The sequence below is a fragment of the Somniosus microcephalus genome, chromosome 3, assembly GCF_052327205.1.
Source record: "Somniosus microcephalus isolate GS21.2 chromosome 3, FLI_Smic_1.0, whole genome shotgun sequence".
NCBI lineage: Eukaryota > Metazoa > Chordata > Chondrichthyes > Squaliformes > Somniosidae > Somniosus > Somniosus microcephalus.
The window spans coordinates 310860559-310876149 of NC_140989.1; the positions used below are offsets into that span (position 1 = coordinate 310860559).

The window sequence follows — 15591 nt, forward strand, 5'->3', positions numbered from 1 at the left end:
TTAAGAAAGGGAAGATAGATTATGGAAGTAAATTAGCAAAAAATATAAAAACAGATAGTAAGAGTTTTTATAGTTATATAAAAAGAAAAAGGGTGGCTAAAGTAAATGTTGGTCCCTTAGAGGATGAGACCGGGAAATTAATGGTGGGAAATATGGAGATGGCAAAAACACTGAATGAATATTTTACATCAGTCTTTACAGTAGAAGACACTAAGAATATCCCAACACTGGACAAACAGGGGGCTAAAGGGGGGGGGGGGAGCTAAACACGATCAAAATCACTAAGGAAGTGGTACTCGGTAAAATAATGGGATGCAAGGCGGATAAATCACCTGGACCTGATGGCTTACATCCTAGGGTCTTGAGGGAAGTGGCGGTAGGGATTGTGGATGCATTGGTAATAATTTTCCAAAACTCCCTGGACTCGGCAAAGGTCCCGGCAGACTAGAAAACTGCTAATGTAACACCCTTATTTAAAAAGGGCAGTAGACAGAAGGCTGGAAACTATAGACCGGTTAGCCTAACATCTGTGGTAGGTAAAATTTTGGAGTCCATTATTAAGGAGACAGTAACAGGACATTTGGATAATCATAATTTAATAGGACAAAGTCAGCATGGTTTTATGAAGGGGAAGTCATGTTTGACAAATTTGCTGGAGTTCTTTGAGGAAGTAACGTATAAGGTGGATAAAGGGCAACCAGTGGACGTAGTGTATTTAGACTTCCAAAAGGCATTTGACAAGGTGCCACACAAAAGATTATTGCTTAAGATAAAAAAATCACGGGATTGGGGGTAATATTCTGGCATGGATAGAGGATTGGCTATCTAACAGAAGGCAGAGAGTTGGGATAAATGGTTAATTCTCAGACTGGCAATCAGTAACTAGTGGTGTTCCGCAGGGGTCAGTGCTGGGTCCCCAACTCTTTACAATCTATATTAATGATTTGGAGGAGGGGACCGAGTGTAACATATCAAAGTTTGCAGATGATACTAAGATGGGAGGGAAAGTAGTGAGTGAGGAGGACATAAAAAACCTGCAAGGGGACATCGACAGGCTAAGTAAGTGGGCAGAGATTTGGCAGATGGAATACAATACTGGAAAGTGTGAGGTTATGCACTTTGGCAGGAAAAATCGTAGAGCAAGTTATTATCTTAATGGCAAGAAACTGGAAAGTACTGAAGTACAAAGGGATCTGGGGGTCCTGGTGCACGAAACTCAAAAGGTTAGTATGCAGGTGCAGCAAGTGATTAAGAAGGCCAATGGAATGTTGGCTTTCATTGCTAGGGGGATAGAATATAAAAATAGGGAGGTATTGCTTCAGTTGTACAAGGTATTGGTGAGACCGCACCTGGAATACTGCGTACAGTTTTGGTGTCCATACTTAAGAAAGGACATACTTGCTCTCGAGTCAGTACAAAGAAGGTTCACTCGGTTAATCCCGGGGATGAGGGGATGGACATATGAGGAGAGGTTGAGTAGATTGGGACTCTACTCATTGGAGTTCAGAAGAATGAGAGGCGATCTTATTGAAACATATAAGATTGTGAAGGGGTTGGATCGGGTGGATGCAGGGAAGATGTTCCCGATGATGGGTGAAACTAGAACTAGGGGGCATAGTCTTAGAATAAGGGGCTGCTCTTTCAAAACTGAGATGAGGAGGAACTACTTCACTCAGAGGGTGGTAGGTCCATGGAATATGCTGCCCCAAAAAGCTGTAGAAGCTACATCATTACATAAATTTAAAACAGAAATAGACAGTTTCCTAGAAGTAAAGGGAATTAAGGGTTATGGGGAGCGGGCAGGAATGTGGACATGAGTCTAGGTTCGGATCGGTCATGGCCCTGTGGGTAGCGGAGCGGGCCCAGGGGCCGTGTAGCCTGATCCTGCTCCTATTTCGTGTGTCTAATTCTGTTAGATTCAGGAGATGGTTCTGTGATAGTGGATTGGCGGTTAGGATCAGATCAGCCATGATCTTATTGAATGGCGGAGCAGGCTCGAGGGGCCGATTGGCCTACTCCTGCTCCTATTTCTTATGTTCTTATGTGTGCACGCGCAGCGTGCATAGTCTGAGAGGTCCCGTGTAGGCCGCTCTCCGGCTTTTACATTGTAGACACCACGTATTCGCAAAACTTTGAATGGGCCGCGCATTTGGGGAGGCATGCCATGCTGGAGGCTGTGCAGCTTACAGGGGACATTCTTACAGGTTATTCTAATTCTTTTTACGTATGCGTGTGTGTGTGTTTTCTTTCCCCCTTCCCTTCGTTCTGTTCCGTTTTAAATGCTGTTCAGCTGTAAAAACCTCCAGTTTTAAGAATGGGTTCACATCCAAAATGTCAACTCCTTTGTTCTTTCCACAGGTACTGTTACAATAACCTTTTAGATTTTATAAATAGGCGCAAAGAGTACAAGGGCTCAGAGATAATGATAAATTTGTACAAGACAATGCTTAGGCTATAGTTACTGGACTGTGTGTAGTTTTAGGTGCTCCACTATAAAATGAACATTAAAGTCATAGAGGGCACAGCGTAAATTTGCCAGAATTATGTCAGGGATGAGAAACTGGGACTGGGATAAGTATGTAAAACTTGAGATGCTGGGACTATTTCCACTGGAGCTAAGAAAGCTGAAAGGAGATTTAATAGAGGTTTTTAAAATTATGATGCATTTTAATAGAGTGAATAAGGAAAAACTAGTCTGGTTAGGGAGTCAGTGATAGGCAATTTACAGGCATTTCCCCTTTCTCCCTGCATGATTTGTAGAGTATGATCTTTCTCTTTTTTTCACTTCTGATTTTTTTTTGTTCATCCATTCTTATTTAGTCCACCTTTGATAATCTTGGATATATATTTATCCTGCGTGCCCTGATTTTACCTTTAAAGGTGCTCCACTGGTCCTCTACCGAAAAATTGCTGATCTGGGCTCATGGTGTTGTTTGGGATGAATTTTTTTTATGTCACTGAGTAGAACCAACGTTGCCACTTGGGCTGAAGGAGAATGTTTAAGATGCCTTTTGATGTTAAGCTCAGAAATTATGGCCTACCTCAGCCAGGCCTGAAGTATAGCACATAACCATCCGTTCACGATGCTGGTCATTAAAGATTTAATGGTGAGAAAACATTCCTGGTGTACTCTTCTGGTTGGGTGATTAAACGAATAATCTGTAACTTAATAAAACATTAAATAAAACTTAACCAATTAAATTAAAATTTGATTGGCCGGGGTGATGATGAACTCCAGTCCCTGCGGTGCCCATCGGCCGTGGAAGGTCTGAAGCATGCCGGCGAACACCGTGTACTCCATCTCCAGGGCCACCCGGGCGCGAACATGGCCGCAGAAGAGAGGACATTCCTGGTGTAATGGTGGAACAACAAGAGCTTCAACATAAACTACAAATCCATTATGTTTACTAAGTAATAATGATGGAGAAGTTGCATTTGTTGCTTTTACTACAGGTTTATCACAATTGTCTATTTGTTTTGTATTATAGATAAACTTGATTATTCCTTATTAAATAGTATTACAATTAATATATCCGTGAGGCCTGTGCCTTTCATTATTGGTAAGGTGTGTAAATTTTTTACCTTTTATTAGTCATGTGATACATTGCTTTAGTTAATTTGCTTTATTACAGTGATGGGCAAACTGTTGTTGCACTTGGGATGCAACAGGACCTTTGTAAATATTGGAACCCACACTTCAGCTCCCAGACTACCTGTGAGCAACACCACAGGATGTTTACAAGTAATGTATAATGCTGTTATCAAAATTCAACTATTGACTTGTTTGAATTTTACTGTCAAGATTTTTATCCAGCGAAACTCTGAGCTGAGTGATAAGGGAAATTCCAAAACTACACATTTTTAAATCAAGGATAATATTTGCAATATCCACAATGTAGAATCTAGTAATTTATTTTATTTGTTAACTCAGTAATGTAATACCAAAATGAATGTGATATATTACATTAAATCTAATTTATTTCCAGTTTCCTCTCCTTTACTCACCCCTTTCTCTTCTGAAGGCACTGGGCTTCACACAGATGTTGGGAACCATCCACAAACTCACCCAAGTGCTCAGTCTTTATTTGTTCGCCCAGATACGCCCAGATAGTGAGTATAGGCAGGCTATTCTATCTTGGAGTGCATCAGAGTCAAACCTAATCACTCAAAAGGTGTGCAGGTTGCATTGAAGGGGAGGTTGTGGTGGTGACACAAAGGTTGGCTAATTGTTCACAATGGCATAGCTGGGTGGGAAGGGAGGGGATAAGCCCGGGGCAGGCAGCAGAGATCCAAACTTTTCTTGTGAGGCCCGGGGGAGCACTCGGGCTCTGGGCCCTACGAAGAAAAGTTAAAAACTTACCTGACAGGGTCTCCGCTTACTGATCATAACGACAGCTTTTACTGGCCTAAAGGAAGAAAATGGGTAGCGTGGGTTAGAATTCCCTCCCAAGCACCACATCACCTACCTTGCATCATTGGTGAAGTGACATTTCGGCCCCTGCAGACTCCTGGTTTGCCGGAAAACACAAGGCCGCATTTGGCGCTCGAAGAGCAAAAGCACGTGGTCTGACCCTTCGGCGGGAAATGCGAACTGAAAGGAAAACCCGTGAAGCTTCGCGAGATTTCAAGCTGCCGCGTCACAAAGGCGGCGGCGTTCGTCGGTGGCAGGTGGGTGTCGCGAGCGGCCCAAGTGTCGAGACTCTGCCATGGTGGCTAACTGGGAATGGGGGGATACGGATGGCGAGCAACATTTCGCTTAAAGTTGTTGGTTGTCAATGGGCATTTATAATATAACCCATAAATGTTACGAAGGGAAGCTGTTTCTTTACATCCTCGGTTTTTGAGACTGTTGGAGGATCGATGTTGACGAAAAACCAACCGAAACTCAATAGGTTTAGCAGGACAGGTGAGAAGTTGCTGCGTTATCTTAACGCCGTGGTGCTGGCTGTTGAATGTGAAATTGTGCTTCATTCTTGCACACTGATCTTTCAACAAGAGTCCTAACCTTTTTAAGCAATTATTATAATTTTCAGATGATGCATATATCTTAACATTTGAAAATATTTACCTGAACAATTTAAATATATATTTTTTAATTTTGTTGGTTGGACTGTTATTGAATCTCCTGCACTCTGGCTCCCTGCTCGAGTCTCTGGATTTGGATCTGTTCTGTGTGGGCCATTTATGGGGACGCGCTGAAACTATCCAGCAACCAACGTGCCCGTTTTTAGGCTGCAACTGACTTTCTAACCTTGACATTTTTCATTCAACACATTTTCGTGAACCGGGTTCTCTGCATTCCGAATTATAGGGGCGAACATAAAGTTTTGAATTTTACAAATATAATCGCCACAGACTTGTGATGTGCCCTATTTTAAATGTAAAAGTTCCTGCATTTTCATACTCGTTTTTTTTCTCCCCAATTCACTTGTCTTTGTCATTAATTTAATAATCGGAGTCTTGCCTATCTTCTGTTTTTATTTCGCATTCTTTATCCAAGTGCCATTCCATAGACCTCATTCCATAGGTTTGGATAGAATTGGAAGAAATGTCTATTTAAGAATGCAGACACATTGATTTCCCTTGACATGTTCTTGGGCAGTTTGAAGCACGGAGGGGATTAGTGTTGCGCTGGATAAGCAAGGCAATCGCTATGCCAGAAGGGTGAATAATTTGAGCCAATCGGCTTACTGGCAGATTTGATCCATTATTCTATAGGATACCTCAGGCAATTTTCATGCTCTACAGATAAAAAGCAGGCATCTCATGACCTGCAAAAGTTCTAAAACGCTAATGCAATCAGTTTTATGATTTGTGCCTCAAGTTTTATTGAGAAAAAATAACGGTAATGCTTAGTAAAATTTAAGATGACTTTTCTGAGAATAGCCAGTCACTATTCTGTGAATTATAAAAATATTGTAGAATTTCTAAGAAACATTAATACAGGTATTTCTGACCCAGAAACTCTGTTCTGCACATAGTCAATCACGATCTGCCTTTTACAAATGCGTGTTGGCTCTCCTTAATTAGCTTAAACCTCTCCAAGTGCCCGTTAATTTTTTCCTTGATTATTGTTTCTAAAACTGACCGGCTTGTAGTTACTAGGATTGTCCTTGCACCCTTTCTTGAACAATGGTGTCACATTTGCCACTTTCCCATCCTCAGGCACCTCCCCCGCATCTAGGGAAGATTGGAAAATTATGGCAATCCCTTCCGCTATCTCCTCCCCCAATTCCCTTAGCGACCTGGGATGCAAGCGGCGGGGATGCTTACTGCTATGCAAAAGGCCCACTCCGCACAAAAGGTGACACCCATACGTTTCCTGCGCCTTTTCCCTCCCCGTGACTGGAGCCCTATGCTGCCATTTCACGTTGCTAATTGGATTGGGCCTTTGTCATAGCGGTAGGATCCCCGCCGCTGGGCCAGATCAGGGTAGGGTTTCGAACCCCGCTCCAGACAGTCCCGGCAAGTGGAGTCGGAGCTCCGGCTCTAAATTCTGGGTTGACATCCAGTGGGATATTTGCGTCCGTGGGTGTGGGTGGCCCCCCCTCCTTGTATAGCTTGTGGAAGCCCGTAAAACCCTCCCGCCATAGGACTAACCGCCCTAATGGCTGGTTCAAAGATGGTTACGGTCACGGAATGAGCGTTAATCGTGGCCATAAATCCTTCCACCACTTCATACAGTTCCCCAAAGGGAACAGTGTGAAGACACGTATGACGACGACATTGCTAAATAAATAAATGGAATTAAATAAATTCTTTTAGGGCTTTTAAAAGTCTTTAAATTGCTTTAATTCTCTTTAAAACTACTTCAGATTACTCAAAATAATGTAAACATTTTAAAAAGTTTATAAAAGTTACCAAAATCTTCAAAAAACTTCCAAAAACCTATTTAAACTGCTGCTTTGCATGTAAAAATGGTTAGCAGCTTGACAGAAACATTGGGGGCGTGTCCAGTGAAACTGAGACCTCAAGGGGCGTGTCTCACTTGCACTGCACGCTCCTGACTTCGCGCTGGCTGCACTCCTGGGCGGCGTGACGTCATACGCTGCCCGGGATTCTTCTTCTGGAAACACCAATTCCAGGCGTCCCTGGAGCTGATCGGCAGTAGCGCGGGGTAAGTGTAAATACGGGGCTTGCACGCGCTGCAAGCCCCGTTCTGGAATTTCTGGGCCATTGCCTTCCTGTTCAGTTTTAGATTTTCTGCTATTTTATAAATAGTAAATTGATCCAATTAGGTGCAAATGTGATAAATTTTGATATAGAAAGGAATGGACTGAAGTCTGACGCCATTAACGTGAAGCCAGATTGTGTGACAGGGATGTGATAAATGTGTGCTGATGTACTGTGTTTAATGCATTACTAGCTGATTTCTGTGGCATTGCTTATCATGGGTCGTGAATATGATGTTTTAATAATAATATGGGCATTATACCATATACTCAGTCACCATGTATTATCAGGACTATCATTTATAGTGAGTAAATAAGTCAAACTGTGTTTTATCGGTGTTTTGTGGAGCGAATTGCATGACTTACAATTTTTTTGAAAACTAATGAACACCATGCACCTATCTCCAATATGGTATATGCTGTGCACTATCTTGCTGTGTATCATGGGCTTTGAAAAAGATTAATGGTAAAAATTAAATTACTAGATTAAAAAAATTAATAAAGGGCACTTATTTGCAGTTTTCTTGAAAAAGTAGACCCGAGTTGTGGAATCCAAAGTAATCTATAACATATTGGTCTGCAGTGGCGATATTGGAAACGAACTGCGTAAGTTAGACCTTTTGTGCTCCTCAATCCTGCAGTGGTGAATTTACGCTATAATTTGCTGGAATAAAAATTATAATCAGTTAGCCGCAAAGTGATGGGGCTCGCCACTGACCTCGAAGAAAGCTGCCCACAAAGATCTAGCGATGAGATGGTGATAGGCCAGTGGAGACAAAAGACAGCTATCACCATCACGTCTGGTTTTGAATACCTTTTAATGTCTCTTTTACTTCTTTTGTTCGATCGCAGCCCTGCCTTCGATCTATTTTATTTCCTTTCCAGTTTTGAAAAAGGGTTTCGACCCAAAACGTCAACTCAAATTTCTCTCCACGGATGTTACCTGACCTGCTGAGTTTTTCCAGCATTTTCTGTTGTTATTTCGGATTTCCAGCATCTGCAGTATTTTGCTATCGCAGAGATGTCATCAAGCTGGCTAAGCGGCCAGTCACATTGAAGAATTCACACAGACAGGCAACCAGGAAGTAAAATGCACTGACTATCCTTCACTTTTTAATCATTTTATAAAGAAAGAAAGATTGTGACATACACATGGGATTAAGGTAGAAGTTGAAATATCATAAACAGACTTTTTATCATAATGAAAAAATTTGACATTCCATAAATAGAAGATTTGTTTTTCAGGGCCAGATTAGTTTTTCAGGGCCAGAACAGTTGTTCAGTTGAACAGTAGTTATGATCATCAGCGTTCCCTCTAAGCTGCACAGCCATGCAGCTCGGAACCGGCTTTTTCAATGTTAAGTTTTGGACAACTGTGGGCTGCGTAGCTCCTTTAAAGGGGTCGCGCACCGAAAAAAAAATATGGGGGGGCATTGATTATGACTCAGTACGCCATTTAAAAACCCAGTTACACCTCATTGAACAAGGCTTAACTTTTCTGGGGGGTTTTAACAGTGATATTGGAGTGTAAAAGCTGAAGTTCTCAGCAGTTCAGTTGATCGCCATCTGGGGGAAGTTAATATTGCCACAGGAACAAACTTCTTCTGTAACTCTTGCTCTATATCACAAGGCCATGGCTGGGAGCTGTGTATTTTATGAGTGCTGTACTTTATGTGTAATTGACATCAGAAAGCGATTTTTTATTTTTCCCCCTTTCCGAAGAAACATAGAAAAGTATCCCAAGAGCCAATTTCACAGTCTTTCAAGATTACCTTATTTGTTTCGATTACAATGTTTAGCAGTGTTAAAAAATAAATATAAATAACGTTTGTATTATAATGCCCAGAAGTGATGTTGCCTCTATTAAACTCATTCCTTTTATGATTCCTGTCTCCTCACCCGACTAGAGCCATTCTGCAACAATCTAAGTGGCAGTGGTGATCTCAATTCAGCAAACTTGATCTCCCTATTCATTTTAACAGTGGGGGGGCTATGATAATCAGCTGCGGAGTCTCAGGACATTTTGGCGTGCGTAAGTAATGGCCCGTGTCACTCACCATACTTTTCTGGAAATTGTAATGGTGTGTGCTGTTAATACCACATACTACAGAATCATAGAATGATGTCACACAGAAGGAGGCCATTCGGTCCATCGTGCCTGTGCCTTCTCTTTGAAAGCTATCCAATTAGTCCCTTTCCCCTGAGCCCTGTATTTTTTTTCCCTTCAAGTAATTATCCAATTCCCTTTTGAAAGTTGTTGTTGAATATGCTTCCACCACCATTTCAGGCAGTGCATTCCAGATCGTCCTAACTCGCTATGTAATTTTTTTTCTTTATGTAGCCTCTGGTTCTTTTGCCAATTATGTAAAATCTGTGTCCTCTCTACTGACCCTTCTGCCACTGTTAACAATTTCTTACTTATGATTTTGAACACCTCTATCAAATCTCCCCTTAATCTTCTGCACTTGAAGGAGAATAACCCCAATTTCTCTAGTCTCGCCATAACTGAAGTCATTCTAGTAAATCTCATCTGCACCCGCTCTGAGGCCTTGACATCCTTCCTAAAGTGCGGTGCATAACTTCCTTGCTTTTGTACTCTATGCCTCTATTTATAAGGCCAAGGATCCCATATGTCTTTTTAACAGCCTTCTCAACTTTTCCTGCCACCTTCCTTTCTTGGGTGTGACCATTTCGTCATCCCTCTAGGTAGCACCTCGATAGAATTTTGCATCATTAAGTGAGCAGCTAACATCTGTCAAGTCAAGTGTGAAGCTGCATTTCCACCACTAGATGGAGCTTCAGAAGCTGCAATAACAGAAAATGCTGGAAAAACTAAGCAGGTCAGGCAACATCCGTGGAGAGAAATTTGAGTTGACGTTTCGGGTTGGACCCTTCTTCAAAACTGGAAAGAAAAGAAACTAGATCGGAGGCAGGGCTGCGATCGGACAAAAGAATAAAAGAAACAAAAGAAGTAAAAGAGATTAGAAGCTAGACGAGATGGTAATAGGCTGGGATTAGGTGTAAAGTGTACTGGCAGGGCAAAAGATAGCTGCCAGGTGTGAGAGAGAAACAAAAGGAAAGGGCGGGGGGGGGGAAAAGGAGTGGAACAATTACAAGAGAAAATGAAATGGGGGCCGAGCTTATGATCTGAAATTGTTGAACTCGATATTGCTTCTTTTGCCCTGCCAGTACACTTTACACCTAATCCCAGCCTATTACCATCTCGTCTAGCTTCTAATCTCTTTTACTACTTTTGTTTCTTTTATTCTTTTGTCCGATCGCAGCCCTGCCTCCGATCTAGTTTCTTTTCTTTCCAGTTTTGAAGAAGGGTCCAACCCGAAACGTCAACTCAAATTTCTCTCCACGGATGTTGCCTGACCTGCTGAGTTTTTCCAGCATTTTCTGTTGTTATTTCGGATTTCCAACATCTGCAGTATTTTGCTATCCTTCAGAAGCTGCAGTTCCTCATAGGCTTTGAAATTGTCTGTGTGCTTTAGCTGACAGCCAGAATGGAACCAACCCTAAAGCTTTGCTGCCTTCATACGAAATGCAGGTAAACAGCTAGGGTTAAATTGTTGTTTTAATAGTTTATAGTGGATCTCCTGTGGTGTTTCCCCTGGAAAGTCAGGACAAAGTGAATTTCCCTCCTGCTGTAGGTATATAGGTATGGATGAAATGCCCTGTAGTCATAGAAGTGTGCAGCTGTAGATGTGAGGGAACTGCTTGCAGAATAGATTTCTAAAGAGGGAGACAATCATGGCAGGAAAAAGCATTTTGCAAGGCATTTGGGGCAGCAAATAGGGGAAATGGGTCCCTTAGGGTGGGGAAAATGGGTCCCTTAGGGCAGAGAGAGGTGGTGAAAACAGCCTGCAGAATCCATTGCAGAGAGAAAAACACTCAGGAAAGTTCAGTTTGTCAGCTGTGGCTTAGTGGTAGCACACTCACCTCTGAGTGAGAAGGTTGTGGACTCAAGTCCCACCCCAGAGACATGAGCACAAAATCTAGGTTGACACTCCAGTGCAGTACTGAGGGAGCACTGTGCTGTTGGAGTTGCTGTCTTTTGGATGAGATGTTAAACCAAGGCCCCGTCTGCCCCATCAGGTGGCTATATAAGATAGCATAGCACTATTATGTGGATGAGCAAGGGAGCTCTCCCTGGTGTCCTGGCCAACATATATCCCACAACCAATATCACTTAAACAGATTATCTGGTCATCATCTCATTGCTGTTTCTGAGGCCGTGCGTGAATTGGCGTCTTTGTTTTCTAAATTACAACAGTGACCAAATTTCAAAAGTGCTTCATTGGCTGTAAAGCGCTTTGGGATGTCCTGAGGTCGTGAAAGGTCCTATATAAATGTAAGTTCAGTCACTCACTTAAACATGGAAAATGGCTAAACTGACATAAAGGACAAAGAAACAGTGAGTAGCTGTTTCAAATGTTATCCAGAAAGAAGGTTATGTACTTCCTCTAGCTGTTATGCTATATGAATAATAATGGTGCTGTATGGGTACAGGTATGAAGTGTCAACTAGTGGTGGGAGTGTGTAGCTGCAGGGTTCACTGGTGGGTGGGGGGTTGTGGTTGGATGCTAGTTTCAAGTTCGCATCCTTGGTGTCATATTTGACTGCAAGATGAGCTTCCGACTACATATCTGCTCCATCTTCCACCTCTAACATCACCCTACTCTACCCCTGCCTCAATTCATCTGCTGCTGAAACCCTCATCCATGCCTTTGTTACCTCTAGACTTGATGGTTCCAATGGTCTCCCATCTACCACCCTAAATAAACTTGAGCTCATCCAAAACTTTGCTGCCCGTATCCTAACTCACACCAAGTCCTGTTCACACATCACCCCTGTGCTCACTGACCTTACTTGGCTCCCAGTCCAGCAACTCCTCAATTTAAAAATTCTCATCCTTGTTTTCAAATCCCTCCATGGCCTCGTCCCCTCCCTATCTCTCTAACCTCCTCCAGCCCTACGAGCCTTCGAGATCTCTGTTCTTACAATTCTGACCTCTTGTGCATCCCCAATTTTAATCACTTAACACTTGGCGGCCGTACCTTCAGCTGCCTAGGCCCTAGAAGCTCGAATTCCCTCCCTAAAACTCTCCGCCTCTCTACCCTCCTTTAAGATTCTCCCTAAAACCTACCTCTTTAAACAAGGTTTTAGTCATCTGTTCTAATATCTCCTTAGGTTGCTCGGTGTCCAATTTTATTTGATAATCCTTCTGTGAAGCGCCTTGGGAGGTTTTGCTGTGTTATAGGTGCTATATAAATGCAAGCTGTTTGAAAGGCGGCTACTCTTGGCTGTGTGAAAGGGTGATTTTCTTTTTACGGTGCAATCTTATAATTTATGTTCAGTGGCGGGGGGGTACAGAAAGAGCCTCTCTGCTGTTCTGCGCTATTAAGTCTCCTCTGTGTACTCTGAAAGCGTGGGTGATTCACCTTCAATCCAATATTGGCCAATATATATCCCTCAACCAACATCACTGAAACAGGTTATCTGGTCATTAATCATCTTGTTGTTTGCAGGATCTTGCTGTGCTGAAATTGGCTGCTGCATTTCCTACGTTACAACAGTGACTGCACTTCAAAAAGTGCTTCATTGTAAAGCGCTTTGGGATGTCGCGCGGTGTTGCTGAAGCTATTTCTCGCGCGGTGTTGCTGGAGCCGTTCCTCGTGTGGTATTGCTATACCCCATGACCCTCTTATCCCCCCGCCAATGATACTGAACAACAGGTACCTATCTCCAACCTGCTAAATCTTGCCTACCATCCAGCTGTGTATCCTGGGCTTTAAATATGTTGAGATGAAATTTCTCACAAATTTCAAGAACCATATAATAATCAAGGCCCTTTGATTTACAATTTTCATGGAAATATAGACATGATCACAGAATAAGATCCTGAAAATATCAATAACTATTACAGAATATCATGTAAAAAAAACAATTGAACTTTAGTTAGTCACTTTAAATCATTGCTTCTGATAATACATTGTGTGTTACATGGCATAACATCTGTGGTTTTATAAAACAGTGTAACTTGTGCCACGGGAGAACAACTTTATGTATGGAGATAGATATTCTAATATTTGCTTTTATTTTATTTTAGTAATTAAAGACAAAATTGACTGTGACATCGCACCTTGTCTGAACTATGGCACATGTACTTTATATCCACTTAGTAGTCTTGGATTCTTTTGTGTTTGCCCTCCTGGATATTCTGGAGATTTTTGTCAACATCGCTCAATAGGTAAGAGCTTTAAATGAGTTAAATAGACTTAATGACTTCTCAAGTGCCTTTAGTGCATATTTCCAATATGTGAAAACCATTACATGTTTAGAGGTGATCTGCTTGAAATTACTGTGACTTTTTTCTTCATGGTTTTTCAAATTTATTTATATCCTTTTTAAGATTCTTACTGATACCCAAAAGATAGGTCGTGATTTTAACCATACTTAGCAGCAACCGGGTGGGCCAGGTACCTCGACCTGCCTGGATCCCACCAACCACGGTTTTCTGTGCAGGCTTATGGTGCGGTGACTAAGCAGCCCACCCAAAACTAATGAAGTCTTTTTTTTGAGATTGAGGCCTGATGACTTCATCGGGTTCCAGCTGCAATTTTAAACTCGAGCCTGAGCGGGGAAGCTGCTGCGGCTTTCCAACCAGGAAGATGAAGGTAAGATTTTTTACTTTCTAGTCTGGGGCCAGATGGAGCAGTAGTTCTTGGGGCCTCACAAAGTTTCGGCTTCCCCTGTCCCAGACTCGCCCTCTGCCCCCCTCCTGCAAGATGCTCTCGGAACCAGTTTCCCCACACTTCCCTGAGTGCCAGTGGGAATTTTCCAAAGGCCGTCAGATGCTTACTGCCCACTTCCCACCCGGAATGGGGAGGAGGTGGACTGGTGGCATTTTAATTAAGTCCAGGAGTTAAATAGCCCTGATTCTGCAGCAGCAAGTGAGTTTCCTACACTCCTCTTCACCCACACACTAGGGAGTTCACTAAGGGACCATCGTTCTAAGCTGGTGTAACAGACATTTCCGTCAATAATAGAACAATTCTGCAACAAACGTGGTCAATGTGGTATATATTCAATATAGCTTGGTTAGGAGGTCCAATCCTTCTTAAAATTTGGAGCCTTTTGACTTAAAAATGAAATTCAGTATTCCCTAGTGCAGAGGTTCTCATACTGGGGGCATGACGAGGTTATTGGGGTGGGTGGGTGCTTGAGAGGACTCTGACATGCGTGAGCCACAGAGGCAGCAGAACTTAAAATGCCATGTCACAACAATTGATTACTGTTGGCTGCTCACTCTTGGGGCAAGCAGTAAGCCCAAAAATGAGATCCAACCTGCTCTCATTAGATTATGGACCTATCAGAGCTGCTTTTGGTGGAAATCCTGGGATTGTCTGGGGAAAAACCCCCTCAGACACTCACATTTCTGGACTGAAGTGAATGGGGTAGGTAGCAGAAGGGCCCAACCCCTGGATCAGGATTTCTTGTGTCTATGGGTTTTGCTCTACCTCCCGTGCGCTATATAACTGATGTGAGTATAACGTTTGGGGTTCGTTAATTCTGAATGAATGGAGCATTTTTTGAAGCGTAAAGTTGAGGATGTTGAACTTGGGGATGGAACAAGTAGAGCCGGGCAAAAGACAAATAGGAAATACAATCCTTACTACTTGGATGCGAGATTCACATTTACTGTTCTGATAAAAATCTTTGACTGCAATGTGGTGTTTCTGCTGAAGTTCTTGCTCAGGCTAGCTTGAAACCAAGTAAACTAAACTGCCACTTGGTCATCAAACATCTTGCCCTCAAAGATAAACCATGAAATTTTTTCAAATGATGAAAGCTCTTTCAACTGAAAGAACAGATTAGGTAATCGAGAACACAGTGCTACTCCTGTCAAATTACTTAATATTTTATACTGTCTCATTACCAATTAGCAAGAAATAGAAAATCTCATACAATTGGTGTACTGCCAGCCGTGATTAAAATAGCATTGACAGTATTTGGAAGGAAAGTTTCTGGCTGGCTAAGTCTTATCCAAATATCATGATTAGTTGGAGAATTGCTGATGTGGCAGGAGATGATGAGAACCAGCTGGTCGAACCAGCTGGTCAAACCAGTGAGGCAAAGCCCTTTTGGGAACATAGGAATAGGAGTAGGCCATTAAGCCCCTCAAGCCTGCTCTGCCATTCAATTAGTTCATGGCCGATATGTACCTCAACTCCATTTACCCACCCTTGCTCCTTATCCCTTGATACTGTTATCTAACACAAATCTATCTATCTCCGTCTTGAAAGCTCCAATTGTCCTAGCATCCACAGCCTTTTGGGGGACAGTTCCAGATTTCTACTACCCTTTGTGTGGGGAAAAAGTGCTTCCTGATTTCGCTCCTGAATGACCTAGT

General features: G+C 42.4%; 1 protein-coding gene and 1 long non-coding RNA gene across 2 annotated transcripts in view; one reads left to right on the forward strand and one right to left on the reverse strand.

The window, feature by feature from the left end:
• LOC147122139 (uncharacterized) overlaps positions 1-4574 on the reverse strand; it is a 44065-nt gene extending 39491 nt beyond the window's left edge. Inside the window, exon 1 of the long non-coding RNA XR_015077686.1 lies at positions 4467-4574. This is a non-coding gene — a long non-coding RNA (uncharacterized LOC147122139). The remainder of the gene's footprint in view (positions 1-4466) is intronic.
• A 28-nt stretch (positions 4575-4602) lies between these two features.
• The window catches only part of LOC147122140 (uncharacterized), a 366564-nt gene continuing 355575 nt past the window's right edge, over positions 4603-15591 (forward strand). The window contains exons 1-2 of the mRNA XM_085982904.1: positions 4603-4906; positions 13288-13428. Coding sequence (XP_085839030.1) covers positions 4861-4906; positions 13288-13428 — 187 coding nt within the window. The 5' untranslated portion in view covers positions 4603-4860. The remainder of the gene's footprint in view (positions 4907-13287; positions 13429-15591) is intronic.